Genomic DNA, 23167 nt, shown 5'->3' with positions numbered 1-23167 from the left:
CTGAGTATTTCAAGCATTTTTTTTCTTTGCTTAACATTGGCAGCATCTGCAGATTTTGGGGGATTTTCAATGTTGAAACTTGCCATTGAAGGGAGTTTGGTGTAAGATAACATATAATCAATCTAATGTAGTTATGGCATTCTGCCATACATTTCGAATCATGTTTTGTTCATAACATGTATAAACAACGTGACTAATTCCATCTACAAATACCATCTTTCATATTTCCACATGACATAGCAGCAGGCTATTTGGCCCATTGAGTCTATGCTGGCTCATAGAGCAATACAAATTCCCCACGTATTTTCTTTGCAACCTATTTTCACCAAAATCTCATTAATTCTGCAACCCACCTTCACTCCAGGCAATTGAGAATTATAGAGCCATACAACACAGAAATAGTCTCACCACACCATGTCATAGCGCTGTACTGCAAAAATAAACTGATCCTTCGGCCCATCATATCTATGCTGGCCATCATGTCCAACCGTACTGATTAATTCCATATCCCTATGCTTTGCTCAATCACGTACCGTCCAAATGCCTCTTAAATGTTGCTACTGTTCTTGCTTCCACCATTTCTTTAGCAACTCATTCCAGATACCAACTACCCTCTGTGTGGAAGATTTACCCTTCAGATATGTGGCAGGAGGTATTTAATTCAATTCAGGCAAATGTGTGGAGTTTGGGAAGTCAAATTCAGGTACGGCATATGACAGGGACTTCAATAGCTTTGATATTCAGAGAAACCGTGAGGTGCAATTCCATAATGTGGCAACACAGATGGATTGGGTAGTGAAAGAAACATTTAGGATACTTGCCTCCATAGGCCGAGGTATTGAGTATGCGAGTTGGGACATCATGTTGCAACTGCACAAAACACTGGTCGGCCCACACTTGGAGTATTGTACTTGTGTGCAGTTCTGGTCACCACACCATGGGAAGCATATAGAGAGAGTGCTGAAGAGATTCACCAGGCCCTTGCCTGAAATGAAAGTCTGTAGTTCTATGGAGGGGTAGAATAAGCTGGATTTATTATCTCTGGAATATAGGCTGAGAGGTGACCTTATAGAGATTTATAAAATCGAGGGGCATAGCAAGGATAGATGGACAGCATCTTTTTCCCAGCGAAGGGCAGTCCAGAACTAGACAAAGTTTACAGCATGAGTGGAGAAATTTAAAGGATCCAAGGAGATCATTTTTTCACACAGAGAGTGGTGGTGATATGGAACGAACTGCTAGATGAGATGGTCGAGGCTGGTACAATGATAATGTTTAAAACGTGTTTGGACAGGTATTTACATATGAAAGTGGTAGATGGATAATGCAGGCAAATGGGACGAGTGCAAACATGTATCACAGTTGTCATGGGCGAGGTGCACTGAAAGGGCCCGTTTGTGATTTTAAGACTCTGTCCCCCTCCTAAGTCTCCCTCCCAGTCACCTTAAATCCATGCCTTCTCATTTGAGACAACCCTGCCGTGAAAATCATACACTGGCGTTCTATTCTTCTGTGCTTCTCATGATTTTGTACACTTCCATCATGTCACCTTGCAGCTTCCTTTGGGAAAACAAACCAAGCTTGTCTTTATAACTCAAGCCCCCCAATCTGGACAATACCCCTGGGGATCTTCTCTGCACCTTCTCCAGCTCAATCACATCTTCTCTGCAGTGTAGCGACCACAACTGTGTACAAGAGTGGCCAAACCAATATTTTGTACAGCTGAATTATAATGTTCAAACTGTTATACTTTCCTATCCCTGATGTGAGGCTCACAGGTGGACAATGGCAAACAAAACCCTATGCCTTATTCACCACCCTATTTACTTGCCATATAGGGAACAGTATATACTTGTATTTTTTGGTCTCTCTGTTCTACATAAGATCACAAGACACATGAGGAGGATTAGGCCATTTGGCCCATTGAGTCTACTCCCCCATTTGATCGTGGTTCATCTATTTTTTCCTTCTCAACCCAATTCTCCTGCCTTCTCCCTGTAACCTTTGACACCCACGGATCCACGCGGCAGATCGTGGTGACACATCTATTCCCCTGGCAGAAGGCCTGGCTCGCCCACTGCAGAGCCGCGAAGCCCATCCCCAGAGGCGAGCCGCCCAGCCCTGCCCCGCTCATCCTCGAGGGCCGGAGAGGATGGCTCGATGATAATCATGTATTGTCTTTCCACTGACTGGTTAGCACGCAACATTAGCTTTTCACTGTACCTCGGTACACGTGACAATAAACTAAACTGAACTGAAGAGATTCAAGAAGTTTTTAAAAGTTTTGGATACAAGCGCTTCAGCTCACTGAGTCCCGCCAGCCAGTGATCACCAAACATCAGCACTATCCTACACATTAGGGGCAATTTACAATTTTTACTGAAGCCAATTAACCTACAAACCTGTACGTCACGGGGAGAACGTACAAACTCCGTACAGACAGCACCCGCAGTCAGGATTTAACCTGGGTCTCTGGTGCTGTAATGCCCCTGTCCCGCTTAGGAAACCTGAACGGAAACCTCTGGAGACTTTGCGCCCCATCCAAGGTTTCCGTGTGGTTCCCGGAGGTTATGGTGGTTGCCAGAGGTTGCAGGTAGTGGAAGTAGGTAGGGAGACTGACAAAAACCTCCGGGAACCTCCCTCCTCAGCATTCCTCAGTGACCTGCATTCGCTGTGTATGTCCAACCCTGCTACAACTTCCCATAACCGCATCACTTTGTACTTGTCCAAGCTAAATTCCATCTGCCATTCCTTTGACCACTTTCGCAGTCGATCAATACCCTGCGGTAAACTTAGAAAACTTTCACGGTGCACTGCACTGCCGATTTCAGTGTCATCTACAAACTTCTTCATCATCCCGCCTACACTCTTATCCAAGTCATTCATATATATGACAAAGAGCAGAGGACCCACCACCCAACCCTGTAACACGTCACTAGTCACAGGCCTATAATCAGAAAATCGCCCTTCACTACCACCTCTGCCTCTCACCACTTAGCACATTTTGTATTATGCTGATACAGGCACTATAAGGAGCTGGTCAGGCCGCATTTGGAGTACTGTGAGCAAATTTGGGCCCCCTATCTGAGGAAGAATGTGTTGGCTCTGGAGAGGGTCCAGAGGAAGTTTACAAGAATGATTCCAGGAATGAGAGGGTTAGTATATGATGAGTGTTTGACACCACTGGGTTCTACTCGCTGGAGTTTAGAAGGTTGAAGGGGACCTCATTGAAACTTACAGAATAATGAAAGGCATAGATATGGTGGATGTGGAAAGGATGTTTCCACTTGTGGGAGAGTCTAGGATCAGAGGTCATAGCCTCAGAATTAAAGGGCGCTCTTCGAAACGGGAGGTGAGGAGGAACTTCTTTAGTCTGAGGGTAGTTAATCTGTGGAACTCATTGCCACAGAGGGCTGAGGAGGCCAAATCAGTCTGAAGAAGGGTCTCGACCGGAAACGTCACCCATTCCTCTCCAGAGATGCTGCCTGTCCTGCTGAGTTACTCCAGCATTTTGTGACATCTTTCCAATAGCAGGGTAACCAAAACTGAACACATTACTCCAAATGCAGCCTCATCAAAGTTAAATATAACTGTAATGTACAGTGGATATTTTTATGGCAGAGATAGACAAGGTTTTGATTAGAACGGGTGTCAAGGGTTATAGGATTCGGTGGCAGAGATCAGCCATGATTGAATGGTGGAGTAGACTCGATGGGCCGAATGGCCTAAATTCTGCTCCTATAACCTGTGAACGTATGCAATTGACTAGCTCACTCTAGATCCCATGTGTTTTCCCCTTCCTCGCTACCAGTGTGGAGTCAGCATTGAAGCTGGTGCTGTGCGGCAGCAGGTCTATTAGCTGCACCACTGTGCCATTTCATGTATGGTTCAGTAGTTCAAAGATATTCCAGAAGATAAAATACATTAATTATGACAAATCATTGAATTTTGCAATTAAATCAGGAAATGTAAACATTCCACTCAGCATCTTAGGAAAGAGAAACAGTTCACATTTCAGGTTGATGACACCTCATCAAAACTGGGAAATTGAAACAAAATAGTTTATAATAAGATTGAAAGGGGAGAAGTATTGGAGTGAACAAAGAGAATATACATGACAGGGTGGGGACAATGTTGCTGCAGGCGACTCCAATGTTTATGAAGCTGCTTGATGGACTGATTAATGAGGCTCTTTAGAAAGAGTGAGAAAACAAACACATGGACATGTTAAAGCTATAAAATGCAGAGTGGCTCAACCTGAAACCAAAAAGGAAATACCCATTATATATGGAGAGAAAAAAACCATCCAAACTAATCTAGACACACAAAGCTGGAGTAACTCAGTGGGTCAGAAAGCATCTCTGGAGAAAAGGAATAGGTGATGTTTCAGGTCGAGACCCTTCAAGGTTCTTCAGACCTCGACCCAAAACATCACTGATTCCTTTTCTCCAGAGATGCTGCCTGACCTGCTGAGTTACTCCAGCCTCTTGTGTCTATCTTTTGTTTAAACCAGCCTCTGCAGTTGTTTGTGCATTCCTAACCACATTGATGAAAAAACTTCAGATCAGAAACAGCCTAGACAGAAGTTGAAGGTACACAAAATTGCTGGGGAAACTCAGCGGGTGCAGCAGCATCTATGGAGCGAAGGAAATGGGCGACGTTTCGGGCCGAAACCCTTCTTCAGACAGAAGTTGATCTCACATTAGCCAGTCTGAAGAAGGGTCTCGACCCCAAACATCACCCATTCGTTCTATCGAGAGATGCTGCCTGTCCCGCTGAGTTACTCCAGCATTTTGTTTCTATCTTTGATCTTACATTAGGCTTTGTTGGAATGGTGTGGGAGGCTATGGACAGATAGGTCAGAGTAATCGTGGGGTGGAAATTAAACTGACAAGCAATTGGAAGTACATGACTGCCTTTGCAGTTTGAAGGGAGATGTTATGCAAAACAATATTTTGGGTGATGCAGTGGCTCAGCGGTAGAGTTGCTGCCTTGCAGCATCAGAGACTCGGGTTCGAGCATGACTATGGGTGCTGTCTGTCTGGAATTTGTATGTTCTCCCTGTGCCCGCGTGGGTTTTCCACCATACTCCAAACACGGACAGGTTTGTAGGATAATTGGCTTCTGTAAATGTTAAATTGCCCATAGTGTGTAGGATAGTGCTAGTGTACGGGGTGATCTCTGGTGGGCGCAGACTCGGTGGGCTAAAGGGCCGATTTCCACACTGTTTCTCTAAAGTCAAGCTGTCTGTATTTGGTTTCTCCAGACCTCATTGTGAGCACTGAATGCACAACGCCAAATTACCAGACCCGCAAGCGAATCACTGCTTCACCTGGAACAATTGTTGGATCCATGAACAGCAACAAAGGAGCAGGATATTAAAAAAAATGGAGTAGCGTCTCCTGCTGTTGGGAAAGTGTGCGAAGGGGGGTATTTGAAGCATCTGGGTGAAAGGCCACGGAGTTCAAAATGAGCAGTACTTCAGAATGCTGAGAGAGAAGGATGTGTCTGGTGATGGAATAGAACAGTACAATGCAAGAACAGGCCCACTGGCCCACAGAGTCCATGATGCCAAGACCATATCCTTCCACCGCAAACCTCCGTCTTCTATCAGTAAGCCGGATCTGAATCCACACAACCAAATCACTGTTAATCCCGTGCATCTTAATCTTCAGGATCAACCTACCATTGTGGAATTATATAAAATCCCATTAAAATCCACGTGGCGCACTTCCACTGGCCCACCTTTATCCATCACCTTCATCACCTCATCAAAAAACTCAATTAATTTAGTAAGGAACAATCTGCCATGTACAATACCATGCTTACTGTTCCTAATAAACCCACTCTCTTCCAAATGGGAGGTAGACAAAAATGCTGGAGAAACTCAGCGGGTGAGGCAGCATCTAAGAATAGATTTCGGGTTGAGACCCTTCTTCAGACTCAAAGCATTCAGACTTCAGCATTTTTGTCTACCTTCGATTTTTCCAGCATCTGCAGTTCTTTCTTAAACAAACACTTCCAAATGGGAGTAAATCCTATCCCAAAGAATCCTCTTGAATAACTTCTCCACCACTGACGTGAGGCTCACCAGCCCATAATTACCTGGATATTCTCCTCTTCCTTTCTTAAATAAAGGAACAACACTAGCGACAATTGTTCCAGGTGAAATAATCGGTAATTATTTCAAAAAATTCAAAACCGGCCGTGACTAAAAATAGGTTGCCGTTTTAAAAATCAGTAATTTTTTTAGTCGAAGCCGGTTGCGATGCTAGTTAAAGGTGGTTGCTGGAGGTTGCAGGTAGTGGAAGGTAAGAATTTTTTGAAATAATCGCCGGAACATAGAAGAAGCGGAAACCACTCGACCATTAGGAAGACTGACAAAAACCTCCGGGAACCGCAGAAAGTCTCCAGAGGTTTCCGTTCAGGTTTCCTAAGTGGGACAGGGGCATTACCCAATAACAATTGCTTCCAGTGTACTCTCCCGAGCTGCTACCTAACTGCACAAACAGTTGAAGTTGTGCTTTTCCTGACTCCAACTTAGTACCTTCCCACAAGATTCAGCTTTCTCCCTATTCAAAACAATCTTAAAACTTGTGGAGTTGTGATCACTATCCACAAAAGGCTTTTCTACTGAAACATCAGTCACCGGGCCAGGCTCGTTTCCCAACACAAGATCCAGTATGTTCCCTTCTCAGGTTCGACTATCCACATATTGATTCTTCAGTACCAGTTCAGTACCCGTTCCTGCATTCTCCCCATATCCCATGATTCGGGGATAAAAAAATTAGACTGTTTTTAATTGGAGATTTGGGTTATGTCGTTCCTTAAATGTGTAGAACAAGTGAACGTGGCACATGAGCTGCAGGGCAAATACTCATTGATTTGCTAAAAGTGAAACAATAGATTTTATAATAAAAAATTCAGGATTAAAATTCTGTAAAATAACTGAAAACCATTTTAAAATTAGAATTTAAGTTTAACTTTAAACTTAAGTTGTGTAATTGTGCTTACTACTTAATGAACGGATTCTGAATTAGATGCATCTATTGTACCTTTCCCTCTGGCATTGTGTTTATTAGCCATAAGGTATAGGTTACTCATAAGGTCATAAGTGATAGGAGCAGGCCATTCGGCCCAACAAGTCTACTCCGCCATTCAATCATGGCTGATCTATCTCTCACTCCTAACCCCATTCTCCTGCCTTCTCTCCATAACCCCTGACATCCGTGCTAATCAAAAATCGATCAATCTCTGCCGTAAAAATATCCATTGACTTGGCCTCCACAGCCTTCTGTGGCAAAGAATACCACATATTCACCACCCTCTGACTAAATAAATCCCTCCTCGTCTCCTTTCTAAAGGAACATCCTTTAATTCTGAGGCTATAGTCCTAGACTCTCCCACTCGTGGGAACATTCTCTCCATATCCACTCTATCCAAGTCTTTCATTATTCAGTAAGTTTCTATGAGGATCCCCTCACCCTTCTAAACTCCAGCCCAGTACCGTCAAACGCTCATCATATGTTAACCCACGCATTCCTGGGATCATTCTTGTAAACCTCCTCTTGTAAACCTCATTTGTAACCTACTCAGTTGCAAATGAAACGATGTGTAGGCAATGCCAGGAGTAAGTTTAATCTGGACTCGTCTGATGGGCAGAGGGCTTTGCAATGTTAAACAGCTCTGCATTCGAGCCCCAGTAAAGTCAATCATAAATGGAGGAAGCAGCAGCGCGCCAAGATTGTTCTGTGAAACTTGATGTAACTCTTCACTGCTCTTAACCCTGTATTTATATTTGAATATTTAAACCTATATTTGAGGATCAGCTTCAACCATGTACAGTGCAAGATCCATCCAGTTCAGATTTTAAAAATTGTCCCGGTTACTGATGTTTCAGTGGAAGAGCATTTTTAGGGATAGTGATCACAACTCCACTCTAACTCTGTAACTTTTGCTTTCTACCTCTCTCCATCCCTTCCCCTTCCCAGTTCTCCGACCTGTCTGATTGTCACCGACTATATTTTATCTCTGTTTGCCTTGTTGTTACCTTCTCCCAGCTAACAATGATCTATTCTACATTTGCCTTGATCTCCATCCCCTTTGTCCTGTTTTCACACCTTACACTTCTTTATCTATGCATCTCCCTCTCCCCTGACATCAATCTGAAGAAGGGTCTCGACCCGAAACGTCACCGATTCCTTCTCTCCACAGATGCTGCCTGTCCTGCTGAGTTACTCCAGCATTTTGTGTCTATCTTCGATTTAAACCAGCATCTGCAGTTATTTCCTTCACCACTCTTTTAAAGATTGTTTTGAATAGGGAGAAGACTGAATCTTGTGGGAAGGCATAAGTTGGAGTCAGGTAAAGCTCAATGTTATTAGGTCGCAGCTTGGGTGGGTAAACTGGAAGCAATTTCCATTGGGCAAGTCCACGTCTTACATGCGGGAGTCGTTTAAAGGCCAGTTGAAAATTAGGTGCCACTGTATTGTTTTGTATTGTATTAACTTCTAATAAAATAAACAAATTAAAAAAATAAAAAAAAAAAATAAAATTGTTCAGACAAAATAATTGCAGTCCAATGAGTGTCACGGGATCAACAATAATATTTTAACTGGGTCTATCACCTAACCAGGAGCTCATTCCAGTCACCTAATATTGAGCCTGCAGAAACATTGCCAGAGTGGCAACAGCAAGCTGTCGATATCTTCATTTTTCATGGGATTTCTTAAACTTCAACTCATTCCCTTCTCTTTGTTGATGCCAACTGTATTGATTGTAATTATGCACTGAGATGCATCAGCGAAATCCAGGCAATCCGTTACCACGCAGTGGAGTTACTTTTACCCACCTAGCAGCTTCTCCGCCAACATGTTGAGCTGATCGGAATTCAGACCTCGTCCCACGTAAGAAGCGAATTGCCAACTCAGCACCTCTGACAGCTGACTCCAAGTGGCAGTGGGAGGGACGGTGAACAAAGTCAAGTTCTAAAAGATTGCAAGGTGCATAACAAACTTACTGGAAATGAACAACCAGAAACAGGCACACAAAGCACTTCCATCAGCAAAAAGAACAAAAAATGGTCAGCAACAGTTCTTGCAAAACCCTATTAGGATTGAAGAAACTTTTGTTGGCTGTTGGCCCAATCTTGCTTTCTATTTGTCTACTCAGCCGTTTTTTCTTTGTGGAGCATAGCACGATTTTCCCAGCATTTTCTGCTTTCGTTTTTTCGCTAATTATCAAAAGCAACTGGCAGAAATTAGCACGAGGTACCTTTGGGGAGGAGGTGAAATAGGAGCCAAGGCAGCCTCAGGTCATGGAAGCAATGACTGCGGTAATGATGAAAATATGGTCCTGCCTATGGAATCCCAGGGCAAGAACTGGCAGGGTGTTGGGCAAGAAGTCGATGGATATGGATATAATGTTTGTGGACTGCTAAATGTAAAAAGCAAAAAGGATAAGATTTTCCTGAGCACACTGGAGGTGGGGTGATGTGAAGAACGTTGGATGTGGCATGGAGAGAAAGTGTCAACGTTTGCAGGGACATGCAAGGAAATCTGTGGATTTTAGCGAGCAATTGATACAGGGGGTAGATTGGGATTGATAGCAGTCGGTATGAAAGGGCAGGGGAAAGGAGAGGGACGGAGAGGTGAGGGAGGGATTGGGGAGGGGAGGAGGAGAGGGGAAAGAAGAGGGAGGGTGAAGAGGAGGGGGAGGGAGTGCTGGGGATGAGGGGAAATGAGTCGTGCCTGCGCAGTTGGGGGCTATGGGTGAGTGGTGGAATATTGCATTGGGGGAACGGGAGAGTGGTGGAATATTGCATTGGGGAATGGACTGTGTTGGGGGACCAGGCCTCCCGTGTGACAGGGACCCAACGGGTCCCACTTAGTCTAGTATGACAATAAAACACTCTTGACTCCCAGTTGTTGGGTGATCTATATAATGCGCAGCAGTAGTGTAATATTACCTCAACTTTCCATCACTGCAATATTTTATTTAATCAATATTGCTACCCCTCCTCAGTTCCTTTGCTCCCTATTCTTCCTGAACACGCTGTATCCAGGTAATATTTACTGCCCAGCCTCCTTCTCTTTGAGCTAAATTTCTGTTATCACCATCTCATCATATTCCCGTGTGGTTATCCATGTCTGTAGCTCACCAACCATATTTAGGTGATAACACTTCAACCACACTCCATGCATTTACATACATGCTTAATTGACCAACTTTTGGGTGGCACGATGGCTCAACGGTAGAGTCGGTGGGTCAAAGGGTCTGTTTCCGTGCTGTATCTCTAAACTAAACTAAATTATTGCACGTTCACTGAGCCCAGTAAAATCCTTATGCTGAGCTGTACTCTGCATTTCTTTTTGCTTGTTTGCCTATATTTCATCTAACCAGACTTTCTGCCTCTGACACTATGCGATGGTGTCCTCTGATGCGTGTGCACTTTGCTCCTTCAAATACACTCTGCCTGTCATTGCACTGTATCATAGCCTTTTCCTTCCTCAATATCCCATGGCCTGAACCTACATGTTCTGTTTCCAGCACTCAGCCCCCGGCCAAACAAGTTCATGGTTTGGTAGTCTTCAAGATGCCCTGGAGGATATTAATTGATGTACTTTTTCAATTTCAGACTTAAAGAAAACAGACATGCCTGATTAACATACCTTGGGATCATTCATTAACATGTTGTACCATATAACGGAGGCCCAGCCACTGGGCAGCTGACTTACATTTGAGATGACCACCACAGGCAAAGAACTGGTCTGTTGTTTAAAAATAAAGACAAAAACAAATTATTAATTCAGTTTGTGGAAGGTCATGTCTTTTATGAGAAGCACAAACCTTCTATTACAGAATGTTTCCTTTTTCAAGGAATATTGTTCTCAATGGACAGTTTTCAATGAATACTGTTGCATTAAATTAGGCGGGACAATTATGCAGCGGTAGAGTTGCTGTCCTACAGGGCCAGAGACCCGGGTTCGATCCTGACTATGGATGCTGTCAGTACGGGGTTTGTACGTTCTCCCTGTGAACATGGGGCCAGTTTCCATGCTGCGTCTCTAAACTAAACTAACCACTGTGTGTAACGTTTAACAGCAGATGGAAAGTACAGATCTATATTTAGACATAGTGTAGGAAGGAACTGCAGATGCTGGTTTAAACCGAAGATAGACACAAAATGCCGGAGTAACTCAGCGGGACAGGCAGCATCTCTGGCGAGAAGGAACAGGTGACATTTCGTGTCGAGACCCTTCTTCAGACCCAACCTGAAACATCTCGACCTGAAACGTCACCCAGAACAAGTGGTCACAGTTTAAGGATAAGGGGGAAGTCTTTTTTGACCAAGATGAGAAAAACATTTTTCACATAGAGAGTGGTGAATCTCTGGAATTCTCTGCCACAGAATGTAGTTGAGGCCAGTTCATTGGCTATATTTAAGAGGGAGTTAGATGTGGCCCTTGTGGCTAAAGGGATCAGGGGGTATGGAGAGAAGGCAGGTACAGGATACTGAGTTGGATGATCAGCCATGTAGTCGGTGCAGGCTCGAAGGGCCGAATGGCCTACTCCTACTCCTGCACCTATTTTCTATGTTTCTATGTTAAGTTACTCCAGCAATTTGTGTTTAACCCAGGAAGGATCATTATATATAAATGGAACGTTTAATTATCAAATTGTCTCAGCAACTTTGATGAAATTGTGAAAAATGCATATGCTGTACAAAAAACTGATCAAAATAAGTGATGCTCTGGAAATAAATGCCACAAAGTGAAAAACAGTGACATTCCGGCATCTTTGCTCATGATATTCACAGACATAATATTTTGTTAATGAATTGTGTTTAAAAACAGAGCTTTCGAAAAGGCTTTTTGAAGATGCATCTTTATAGCCTTTCTATGTTAATTTAGCGTTATAAATAGCAGAAAACAAACTGCTGGAAGAAATTAATGAGTGAGGCAACATCTGTGGAGGGAAATAGACAGTCGCCATTTTGGGTTGGGACCCTTAATCTAAATTGAAAGAGTATTGGGGAGAGTTTAGTCTAGTTTAGTTTAGAGATATAGCACGGCAACAAAATCAAAAAGGGCCACTTTTAAACAAAATTGTATAAGGGGTAAGAGTGTTGTAAAAACAAGCCTGAATGCTTTGTGTCTCAATGCAAGGAGCATTCGTAATAAGGTGGATGAGTTGAATGTGCAGATAGCTATTAATGACTATGATATAGTTGGGATCACGGAGACATGGCTCCAGGGTGACCAAGGCTGGGAGCTGAACATCCAGGGATATTCAATATTCAGGAGGGATAGAGAGAAAGGAAAAGGAGGTGAAGTAGCGTTGCTGATTAGAGATGAGATTAACGCAATGGAAAGGAAGGACATTAGTTTGCAGGATGTGGAATCGGTATGGGTAGAGCTGCGAAACACTAAGGGGCAGAAAACGCTGGTGGGTGTTGTGTACAGGCCACCTAACAGTAGTAGTGAAGTTGGAGATGGTATCAAACAGGAAATTAGAAATGCGTGCGACAAAGGCAAAACTGTTATAATGGGTGACTTCAATCTACATATAGATTGGGTGAATCAAATTGGCAGGGGTGCTGAGGAAGAGGATTTTTTGGAATGTATGCGGGATAGTTATCTAAATCAACATGTAGAGGAACCAACGAGAGAGCAGGCTATTTTAGACTGGGTATTGAGTAATGAGGAAGGGTTAGTTAGCAGTCTTGTTGTACGTGCCCCCTTGGGCAAGAGTGACCATAATATGGTTGAGTTCTTCATTAGGATGGAGAGTGACATTGTTAATTCAGAAACAATGGTTCTGAACTTAAAGAAAGGTAACTTTGAGGGTATGAGACGTGAATTGGCCAAGATTGACTGGCAATTAATTCTAAAAGGGTTGACGGTGGATATGCAATGGAAGACATTTAAAGACTGCATGGATGAACTACAAAAATTGTTCAAAGGTACACAAAATTGCTGGGGAAACTCAGCGGGTGCAGCAGCATCTATGGAGCGAAGGAAATAGGCGACGTTTCGGGCCGAAACCCTTCTTCAGACTGATGGGGGGTGGGGGAAAGAAAGAAGGAAAAGGGGAGGAGGAGGAGGAGCCCGAGGGCGGGCGGATGGGAGGGTGGGAGGAGACAGCTAGAGGGTTAAGGAAGGGGAGGAGACAGCAAGGGCTAGCCAAATTGGGAGAATTCTATGTTAATGCCATAAGGACGCAAGGTCCCCAGACGGAATATGAGGTGCTGTTCCTCCAATTTCCGCTGTTGCTCACTCTGGCAATGGAGGAGACCCAGGACAGAGAGGTCGGATTGGGAATGGGAGGGGGAGTTGAAGTGCTGAGCCACCGGGAGGTCAGGTAGGTTATTGCGAACTGAGCGGAGGTGTTCGGCGAAACGATCGCCCAACCTACGCTTGGTCTCACCGATGTAAATCAGCTGACATCTAGAGCAGCGGATGCAGTAGATGAGGTTGGAGGAGATACAGGTGAACCTTTGTCGCACCTGGAACGACTGCTTGGGACCTTGGATGGAGTCGAGGGGGGAGGTGAAGGGACAGGTGTTGCATTTCTTGCGGTTGCAACGGAAAGTGCCCGGGGAGGGGGTGGTGCGGGAGGGAAGGGAAGAATTGACGAGGGAGTTGCGGAGGGAGCGGTCTTTGCGGAAGGCAGACATGGGGGGAGATGGGAAGATGTGGCGAGTGGTGGGGTCACGTTGGAGGTGGCGGAAATGGCGGAGGATTATGTGTTGTTGTCATACTCCACTACAAAAATTATTCATCCCAGTTTGGCAAAAGAATAAATCAGGGAAGGTAGTGCATCCGTGGATAACAAGGGAAATCAGGGATAGTATCAAAGCGAAGGATGATACGTACAAATTAGCCAGAAAAAGCAGCATACCGGAGGACTGGGAGAAATTCAGAGACCAGCAGAGGAGGACAAAGGCTTAATTAGGAAAGGAAAAATAGATTATGAAAGAAAACTGGCAGGGAACATAATAACTGACTGCAAAAGTTTTTATAGATATGTGAAAAGAAAGAGATTAGTTAAAACAAATGTAGGTCCCTTGCAGTCAGAAACAGGTGAGTTGATCATGGGGAACAAGGATATGGCGGACCAATTGAATAACTACTTTGGTTCCGTCTTCACTAAGGAAGACATAAATAATCTGCCGGAAATAGCAGGGGACCGCGGGTCAAAGGAGTTGGAGGAATTGAGTGAAATCCAGGTTAGCCGGGAAGTGGTGTTGGGTAAATTAAATGGATTAAAGGCCGATAAATCCCCAGGGCCAGATAGGCTGCATCCCAGAGTACTTAAGGAAGTAGCTCCAGAAATAGTGGATGCATTAGTAATAATCTTTCAAAACTCTTTAGATTCTGGAGTAGTTCCTGAGGATTGGCGGGTAGCAAACGTAACCCCACTTTTTAAGAAGGGAGGGAGAGAGAAAACGGGGAATTACAGACCAGTTAGTCTAACATCGGTAGTGGGGAAACTGCTAGAGTCAGTTATTAAAGATGGGATAGCAGCACATTTGGAAAGTGGTGAAATCATTGGACAAAGTCAGCATGGATTTACAAAAGGTAAATCATGTCTGACGAATCTTATAGAATTTTTCGAGGATGTAACTAGTAGCGTGGATAGGGGAGAACCAGTGGATGTGGTGTATCTGGACTTCCAGAAGGCTTTCGACAAGGTCCCACATAAGAGATTAGTTTACAAACTTAAAGCACACGGCATTGGGGGTTCAGTATTGATGTGGATAGAGAACTGGCTGGCAAACAGGAAGCAAAGAGTAGGAGTAAACGGGTCCTTTTCACAATGGCAGGCAGTGACTAGTGGGGTACCGCAAGGCTCAGTGCTGGGACCCCAGCTATTTACAATATATATTAATGATCTGGATGAGGGAATTGAAGGCAATATCTCCAAGTTTGCGGATGACACTAAGCTGGGGGGCAGTGTTAGCTGTGAGGAGGATGCTAGGAGACTGCAAGGTGACTTGGATAGGCTGAGTGAGTGGGCAAATGTTTGGCAGATGCAGTATAATGTGGATAAATGTGAGGTTATCCATTTTGGTGGCAAAAACAGGAAAGCAGACTATTATCTAAATGGTGGCCGACTAGGAAAAGGGGAGATGCAGCGAGACCTGGGTGTCATGGTACACCAGTCATTGAAAGTGGGCAGGTACACAAAATTGCTGGGGAAACTCAGCGGGTGCAGCAGCATCTATGGAGCGAAGGAAATAGGCGACGTTTCGGGCCGAAACCCTTCTTCAGACATTGAAAGTGGGCATGCAGGTGCAGCAGGCAGTGAAGAAAGCGAATGGTATGTTAGCTTTCATAGCAAAAGGATTTGAGTATAGGAGCAGGGAGGTTCTACTGCAGTTGTACAGGGTCTTGGTGAGACCACACCTGGAGTATTGCGTACAGTTTTGGTCTCCAAATCTGAGGAAGGACATTATTGCCATAGAGGGAGTGCAGAGAAGGTTCACCAGACTGATTCCTGGGATGTCAGGACTGTCTTATGAAGAAAGACTGGATAGACTTGGTTTATACTCTCTAGAATTTAGGAGATTGAGAGGGGATCTTATAGAAACTTACAAAATTCTTAAGGGGTTGGACAGGCTAGATGCAGGAAGATTGCTCCCGATGTTGGGGAAGTCCAGGACAAGGGGTCACAGCTTAAGGATAAGGGGGAAATCCTTTAAAACCGAGATGAGAAGACCTTTTTTCACACAGAGAGTGGTGAATCTCTGGAACTCCCTGCCACAGAGGGTAGTCGAGGCCAGTTCATTGGCTATATTTAAGAGGGAGTTAGATGTGGCCCTTGTGGCTAAGGGGATCAGAGGGTATGGAGAGAAGGCAGGTACGGGATACTGAGTTGGATGATCAGCCATGATCATATTGAATGGCGGTGCAGGCTCGAAGGGCCGAATGGCTTACTCCTGCACCTAATTTCTATGTTTCTATGAAACAGGCCGTTCGGCCCATTTAGTCCGCGCCGACCAGAGATCCCCGCACACAAACTCAGCGAGAGAGGTTGTTGCAGAACTCTCTTCAGAGAGAGGAGAACTTCTTCAAAGTAGGCATACCTTGAGGAGATTTTGCAGTGGAACTTAGGTAATCAGTGTATCTAGCTGAGGGGTGGTTGGCAATATCACACATGGAGTGCACAGGAGCACATCAATATCTAATCTCGCCTGACTAATATAATCAAAGCCAGGACTTTAACAAGTCCTAAACCCTGGCAGTTTGCACAAATAGCCAGTGAGAGAAATGCAACATGTGAAGTCAGATTCACACTTTAACTATTCTTGCCTAACAAGCGGTGGGTACAAAATCTGCCCCCAACTACTATTTCCAATTCCTATTATAAATCTGATGAATTTACACTGACTTTTCTTCTCAATATCTTTATATCCAGTTCCGTTAGCCTAACTGCACTAACAGCATATCTGTATTTTCACCAGTATAAATGATATATTATTCCTTTAATATTGCACACAATGGTGAAACGTATGAAAAACAAACTTTTACAGTAACTTTGCATAGCATAATATAAGATGCAATGCTTGGGAAATGAGATAATATTTGCAGAATTTTTTTAAATGTTATTCAGAAATAAGTCACAATTTTAAAATGAAGACAAAAATGATTCAATTTCATAGAGAGAGCTAAAGAAGAAAGTGAAGTTAGACACAAAATGCAGGAATAACTCAGCAGAACAGACAGCATCTCTGGAGAGAAGGAATGGGTGATGTTCCGGGTCGAGACCCTTCTTCAGACTGAGAGTCAGGGGAGGGGGAGATACAGAGCTAAGGAAGTGTAAGGTGTGAGAATGAGACATCAAAGAGGGAGGAGATCAAGGAAAATGTAGAATAGATCAGATCATTGTTCGCTGGGAGAATGTAACAGCAAAGCAAACAGAGGTAAAATGTAATCAGGGACAGTCAGACTGGTTGGAGAACTTGGAAGGGGGAGGAATGGAGAGAGAGGGAAAGCAAGGGTTACTTGAAGTTAGAGGTCAATATTCATACCGTTGGGGTGTAAGCTACCCAAGCGAAATATGAGGTGAGAAGAAAAGCGAAGTACTACTCAGAATCACTAGAGGGAGATAGATGCCGGAACAGATTTCCAGTGTTGATGTTATGATGAATGTACGGTGAGCAGCAACATGATGCCCAGTGACAGAGATTTGAAGAGTTACCAATTTATTTTATGATTAATTCTTGTGAAGCAGATTCAGGAAATGAGCAACACAATGTCATCAACATATGGACCTCTCACGTCTGGCTCTTGCTTTAAAAATTAATATTACATAACAGCATTTTTAATATAATGTTATTCATGAAGTACGCTGGCAATAGCGAATCAACTCACCTCTAAATCTATGATAAGATCTTGATGACAAAACTGTGTTTCAAAATTTATTGAATGCAGCTCCTCCGTGACAATGAGAGGACCCTGTGAAATTAAAACATGTTTAGGAAAGATAATGAACAGGATTAAATATTTTGTAGAAACAGACAATAACTTAATACAGCAGCACGTTGATTGTTGTATTTCATTTAATTTAGTTTAGTTTAGTTTAGAGATGCAAGCAGGCCCTTCGGCCCACTGAGTCTGCAACGACCAGCGATCCTCGCACATTAACACCATCCTACACACACTAGGGCCCATTTACACTGATAGCAAGCCAATTCATCTCCAAACCTGTACGTCTTTGGAGTGTGGGAGGAAACCGAAGATTCTCTGAGAAAACCCACGCAGGTCACGGGGAGAACGTACACAGTCCGTACAGACAGCACCTATGGTCGGGATCGAACCAGGGTCTCCGGCGTTGCAAGCACTGTAAGGCAGTAACTCTACCACTGCGCCACCGTGCCACCCGGTACAATGATCAAGAAAGGAAAACTGCTAATTAAGTAATTAACTAATTGGCTACGATTTTATACCAGATAAATCTGATTGCTCAATGAAGTCTAAATTACCTCATAAAAAGCACCACAAACAATTTTCATTTAATTCTGAATTGGAATTTGTTAAAAAAAAATATGGAAGTCTTCAGAAGCAGGGTCCCGATCCAAAATGTCACCTATCCATGTCCTCCACAAAAGCAGCAACACGTGCTGAGTTACTCTGGCACTTTGCGTTTAGCTCAAGATTCCAGCATCTGCAGTTCCTTGTTTCGCCAAAGAACTACAGAAGCTTGGTGCAATGATGGAGTAAACCATCTTTTAATGCCATAATCTTTGAAACACAATGAGAAAAAAACTCCATTTATAATGTGACCTTGATGATACGAGGACATCAAAGCACTTTGAAATATTTTGCTGTAATGTTGGGAATGTGACAACCAATCTGCTCACAGAAAATTCCACCAACAGATCAGATTGATTATGACTTTATAATCTACTTTTGGTGATGTTGAGCAACACATATTGGGCACTGGGGAATTCCCCTACTTTGCGTGGGAGATTAATGTCAAGGTAACTTTCACATTGAAATCTGGTCTCAATTTTAATGTCACATCTGAAAAGCAATTAGCTCTGACAGCACAACATGTCTTCTGCACTACACTGTACATTTTGAACACTCTCCTTTCCGACTTAGAAGAGAGAGTTCTATCATGTGCACCCAGCTGACATTGCTGCTCCACTATTCTTCCCAGAAAAGCATTCCTTGCACCTGAGAAACAGTGGACAAAAGGTTTAAGACGAGAGCGGAAATATTTAATTGGCACCTGAGGGGCAACTTTTTCCACATAGAGGTTTGTGAGTATATGGAATGAGCTGCCAAATGAGGTAGGTGCTGAAACAGTATTTGAAAGACAATGGACAGGTACATGGATAGGAAAGATTTAATAATAATAATAATAATGGATGGGATTTATATAGCGCCTTTCTAATACTCAAGGCGCTTTACATCGCATTATTCATTCACTCCTCAGTCACACTCGGTGGTGGTAAGCTACTTCTGTAGCCACAGCTGCCCTGGGGCAGACTGACGGAAGCGTGGCTGCCATTCTGCGCCTACGGCCCCTCCGACCACCACCAATCACTCACACACATTCACACACATTCACACACAGGCAAAGGTGGGTGAAGTGTCTTGCCCAAGGACACAACGACAGTATGCACTCCAAGCGGGATTCGAACCGGCCACCTTCCGGTCACCAGCCGAACACTTAGCCCATTGTGCCATCTGTCGTCCCAAGAGGGATATGGGCCAAATGGGGGCAAATGGGTTTCGCTAAGAAGGGGTGTCTTGGTTGGCATGATTGGTCTGTTCCACATGACTTAATTACATTATTTTAAAAGGAATTGTGAATTTGTGAATTGTGAATAAACTGAGTCTGGTTAATTATCAATCGAAATATACAGAGATGGCAGATGAATTAAACTGGTATTTTGTATCAGCATTCACAGTGGAGGGTATAAGTAACATCCAGAAATAGCTGCAACCAGGAATTAGAAGAATTCAATTCAACTCAAGAAAATTATACTCACCAGGGAAGTAGAGTCATAGACTGATACAGTGTGGAAACAGACCCTTCGGCCCAACTTGCCCACACTGGCCAACAAGTCCCAGCTACTCTAGTCCCACCTGCCCCCATTGGTCCATATCCCTCCAAACCTGTCCTATCCATATACCTGTCTAACTGTTTCTTAAATGTTGGGATAGTCCACAGCCTCAACTACCTCCTCTGGCAGCTTGTTCCATACACCCACTACCCTCCTTTGTGTGAACAAGTAACCCCTCAGATTCCCCTTCACCGTAAACCTATGTCCTCTGGTCTCAATTCACCTATTGTGGGCAAGAGACTCTGTGCATCTTGTGTTGGGCAAATGGTTGGATTTGCAAGCTGTCTGGCCTCTGAATCCTGATAGACTTCATACTAGGATTTTATTGGGATTGGCTCAAGAGATTGTGGATGAATTGGTTTAAATTTTCCAACAGGGCCTGGATATGAGAATGTTTCCAATAGATTGGAAAATGCAAAATGATAGAGAGTCGACGACTCTTGTTCCTAATTAGCCTGATTATTCAGATATTCATTGAAACTTTGCATAAAATTAATTTGTTACTATGTTTAGTTTAGTTTTAGTTTAGAGATACATTGCGGAAACATGCCCTTCGGACCACCGAGTCCGCACCGACCTGGGATCCCTGCACATTAACACTACCCTACACACACTAGGGACAACTTATATTTACACCAAGCTAATTAACCTACAAACCTGTATGTCTTTGGAGTGTGGGAGGAAACCGGAGCACCCGGAGAAAACCCAAGCCAGTCACAGGGAGAATGTAGAAACTCAGTACAGACAGCACCCGTAGTCAGGATTGAACCTGGGCCTCTGGCACTGATAGCACTGTAAGGCAGCAACTCTACTGGTGTGCCACAATGCTGTCTTAGAACATTTATTCTAACCTTTCTCCTCACTCCATGTTATAATTTTTAATTTTGTTGCAGACTTTGTAACCAGACAAAATAATAATTTGCTATCAGACTCTAATAATTTTTTTTTCAAAACTCCATTGCAACATTTAACTTTCTTGGCTTTGTCATTTGTTGTTGCTTTTAGAAAATATCATTCCAGTTACCTGACCACTCAAGTGCAACTCAATAATCGAAAGTATATGAGAAAATGTTACCTCATTTCCTTTAGTTCCCGCTGATGATTTCTGTTCTTTAAGTTGCTGTCAAAACACGTAAATATTAAATTAAGATTTGTTTTGTCCAATTTCCTTCTGAAGCCACCTATGCTGGGCTTGCAGTTACAGAGAACAACATCCAAAAATGTTTTGCATGGTATATAGTTTTAAAAGTTCTGTATCTATTGTGTAATTTAGTTCTTTGTGGTAACCATATCCTACCATCAGAGGATGTACTTTGTTTGCTTCCTGGAATCACAGAAACGTATGCACAAATATAACATTGAGTGAAAGATCAGCAATGGCGTTATTCAAATGGAGAATGCACACACAAGAGGCCAAATAGCCTACTCTTACTTCAGTTGCTCATATAGACCATACATCGACAAAAACCTGGACCCACTGCAGTTCGCGTACCGCCACAACAGATCAACGGTGGATGCGATCTCGCTGGCCCTCCACTCCGCACTGGACCACTTGGACAACAAAAACTCATATGTCAGGCTGTTATTCATTGATTACAGCTCGGCATTTAACACAATCATCCCCTCCAAACTGGTTACCAAACTCGCAGAACTGGGTCTCTGCGCATCCCTCTGCAACTGGATCCTTGACTTCCTCGTCCACAGACCACAGTCTGTTTGTATTGGTGGAAATGTGTCAGCCTCAATAACAATCAGCACGGGAGCACCTCAAGGCTGCGTGCTCAGCCCCCTGCTGTACTCACTCTATACCCATGACTGCGTAGCGAACCACAGTGCGAACTCCATCATCAAGTTCGCTGACGACACCACTATTGTGGGGCGTATCACTGATGGGGATGAGTCAGAGTACAGAAGAGAGATCGAGCAACTGTCCATATGGTGCCAGCGCAATAACCTGGCCCTCAACACCAGCAAAACCAAGGAACTGATTGTGGACTTTGGAAGGAGTAGGAGGGGGACCCACAGCCCCATTTATATCAACGGGTCGATGGTTGAAAGGGTCAAGAGCTTCAAATTCCTGGGCGTGCACATCTCTGAAGATCTTTCCTGGTCCGAGAACACTAATGCAATCATCAAAAAAGCACATCAGCGCCTCTACTTCCTGAGAAGATTATGGAGAGTCGGATTGTCAAGGAAGACTCTCTCTAACTTCTACAGGTGCACAGTCGAGAGCATGCTGACCGGTTGCATCGTGGCTTGGTTCGGCAATTTGAGCGCCCTGGAAAGGAAAAGACTACAAAAAGTAGTAAACACTGCCCAGTCCATCATCGGCTCTGACCTTCCTTCCATCGAGGGGATTTATCGCAGTCGCTGCCTCAAAAAGGCTGGCAGTATCATCAAAGACCCACACCATCCTGGCCACACACTCATCTCCCTGCTACCTTCAGGTAGAAGGTACAGGAGCCTGAAGACTGCAACAACCAGGTTCAGGAATAGTTACTTCCCCTCAGCCATCAGGCTATTAAACCTGGCTCGGACAAAACTCTGATTATTACCAACCACTTTCTGTTATTTGCACTATCAGTTTATTTATTCATGTGTGTATATATTTATATCATGGTATATGGACACATTTATCTGTTTTGTAGTAAATGCCTACTATTTTCTGTGTGCTTAAGCAAAGCAAGAATTTCATTGTCCTATACAGGGACACATGACAATAAACTCACTTGAACTTGAACTTACTTTCAATCTACGGTTTTGTGGTTATTGATTTCTTTTTCTAGGGGAAATTGGTTTTCCTCTGCAAACCTCTCATGATCTCAATTAAATTGGCAATCAGTTGGCCTTGTTCCAAAGAAAGTAACACCAGCCCAAGCAACATTTCATTACAACTAAGCTTCTCGCAAGATTTCCATAACTCTCTTTATGCTATCTGGATTCCGAGGCAAATTGGTTTAAACTGTTAGAAGAACTGAGATTGAGATCATGATTTAATTGAGATCATGAGAGGTTTGCAGAGGAAAACCAATTTCCCCTAGAAAAAGAATTAAACTGTTAAACTTCTGATAGACGTTATGAGGTGCCCAAAACTACAAACAATGTAGCCTCGCCAGTATTTTATGCAGTTCTAGCTTTATAAATACACATTCCATGATTTGTTGAACAAAGCAATCAATCTTTCATTCATTCCAAGCCACATATCTACATGTTTCTGCCATCTCTAAGAATCCATAGATAGGAGAGATATGAGAGGGAGAGAGAGAGAGGGAGAGAGAGAGAGAGAGAGAGAGAGAGAGAGAGAGAGAGAGAGAGAGAGAGAGAGAGAGAGAGAGAGAGAGAGAGAGAGAGAGGGTGAGGGAGAGAGAGAGGGGGGAAGAGAGTGAGAGAGAGAGAGAGAGATAGAGAGTGGGAGAGAGAGAGGGATAGAGAGCGAGAGAGAGAGAGATAGAGGAGAGAGAGAGAGAGAGAGAGAGAGAAGAGAGGAGAGAGAGAGAGAGAGAGAGAGAGAGAGAGAGAGAGAGAGAGGAGAGAGAGAGAAGGAGAGAAGGGATAGCGGGAGAGAGGGAGAGAGAGGGGAGAGAG

At 43.7% G+C, this 23167-nt stretch overlaps 1 protein-coding gene across 1 annotated transcript in view; it reads right to left on the bottom strand.

The window, feature by feature from the left end:
• Nucleotides 1-23167, bottom strand: part of stat4 (signal transducer and activator of transcription 4) — a 106165-nt gene that overhangs the window by 36113 nt on the left and 46885 nt on the right. The window contains exons 14-18 of the mRNA XM_033023750.1: nt 20658-20702; nt 17379-17462; nt 10671-10769; nt 8852-8987; nt 8296-8297 (exon numbers count right to left, since the gene is read on the bottom strand). Of these exons, the coding sequence (XP_032879641.1) occupies nt 8296-8297; nt 8852-8987; nt 10671-10769; nt 17379-17462; nt 20658-20702 (366 nt within the window). The remainder of the gene's footprint in view (nt 1-8295; nt 8298-8851; nt 8988-10670; nt 10770-17378; nt 17463-20657; nt 20703-23167) is intronic.

The sequence above is a fragment of the Amblyraja radiata genome, chromosome 7 (genome assembly GCF_010909765.2).
Source record: "Amblyraja radiata isolate CabotCenter1 chromosome 7, sAmbRad1.1.pri, whole genome shotgun sequence".
NCBI classification, from domain to species: domain Eukaryota; kingdom Metazoa; phylum Chordata; class Chondrichthyes; order Rajiformes; family Rajidae; genus Amblyraja; species Amblyraja radiata.
Note: the sequence above shows the minus strand (reverse complement) of the source record. Positions and strands in the feature narration are given on the sequence as shown.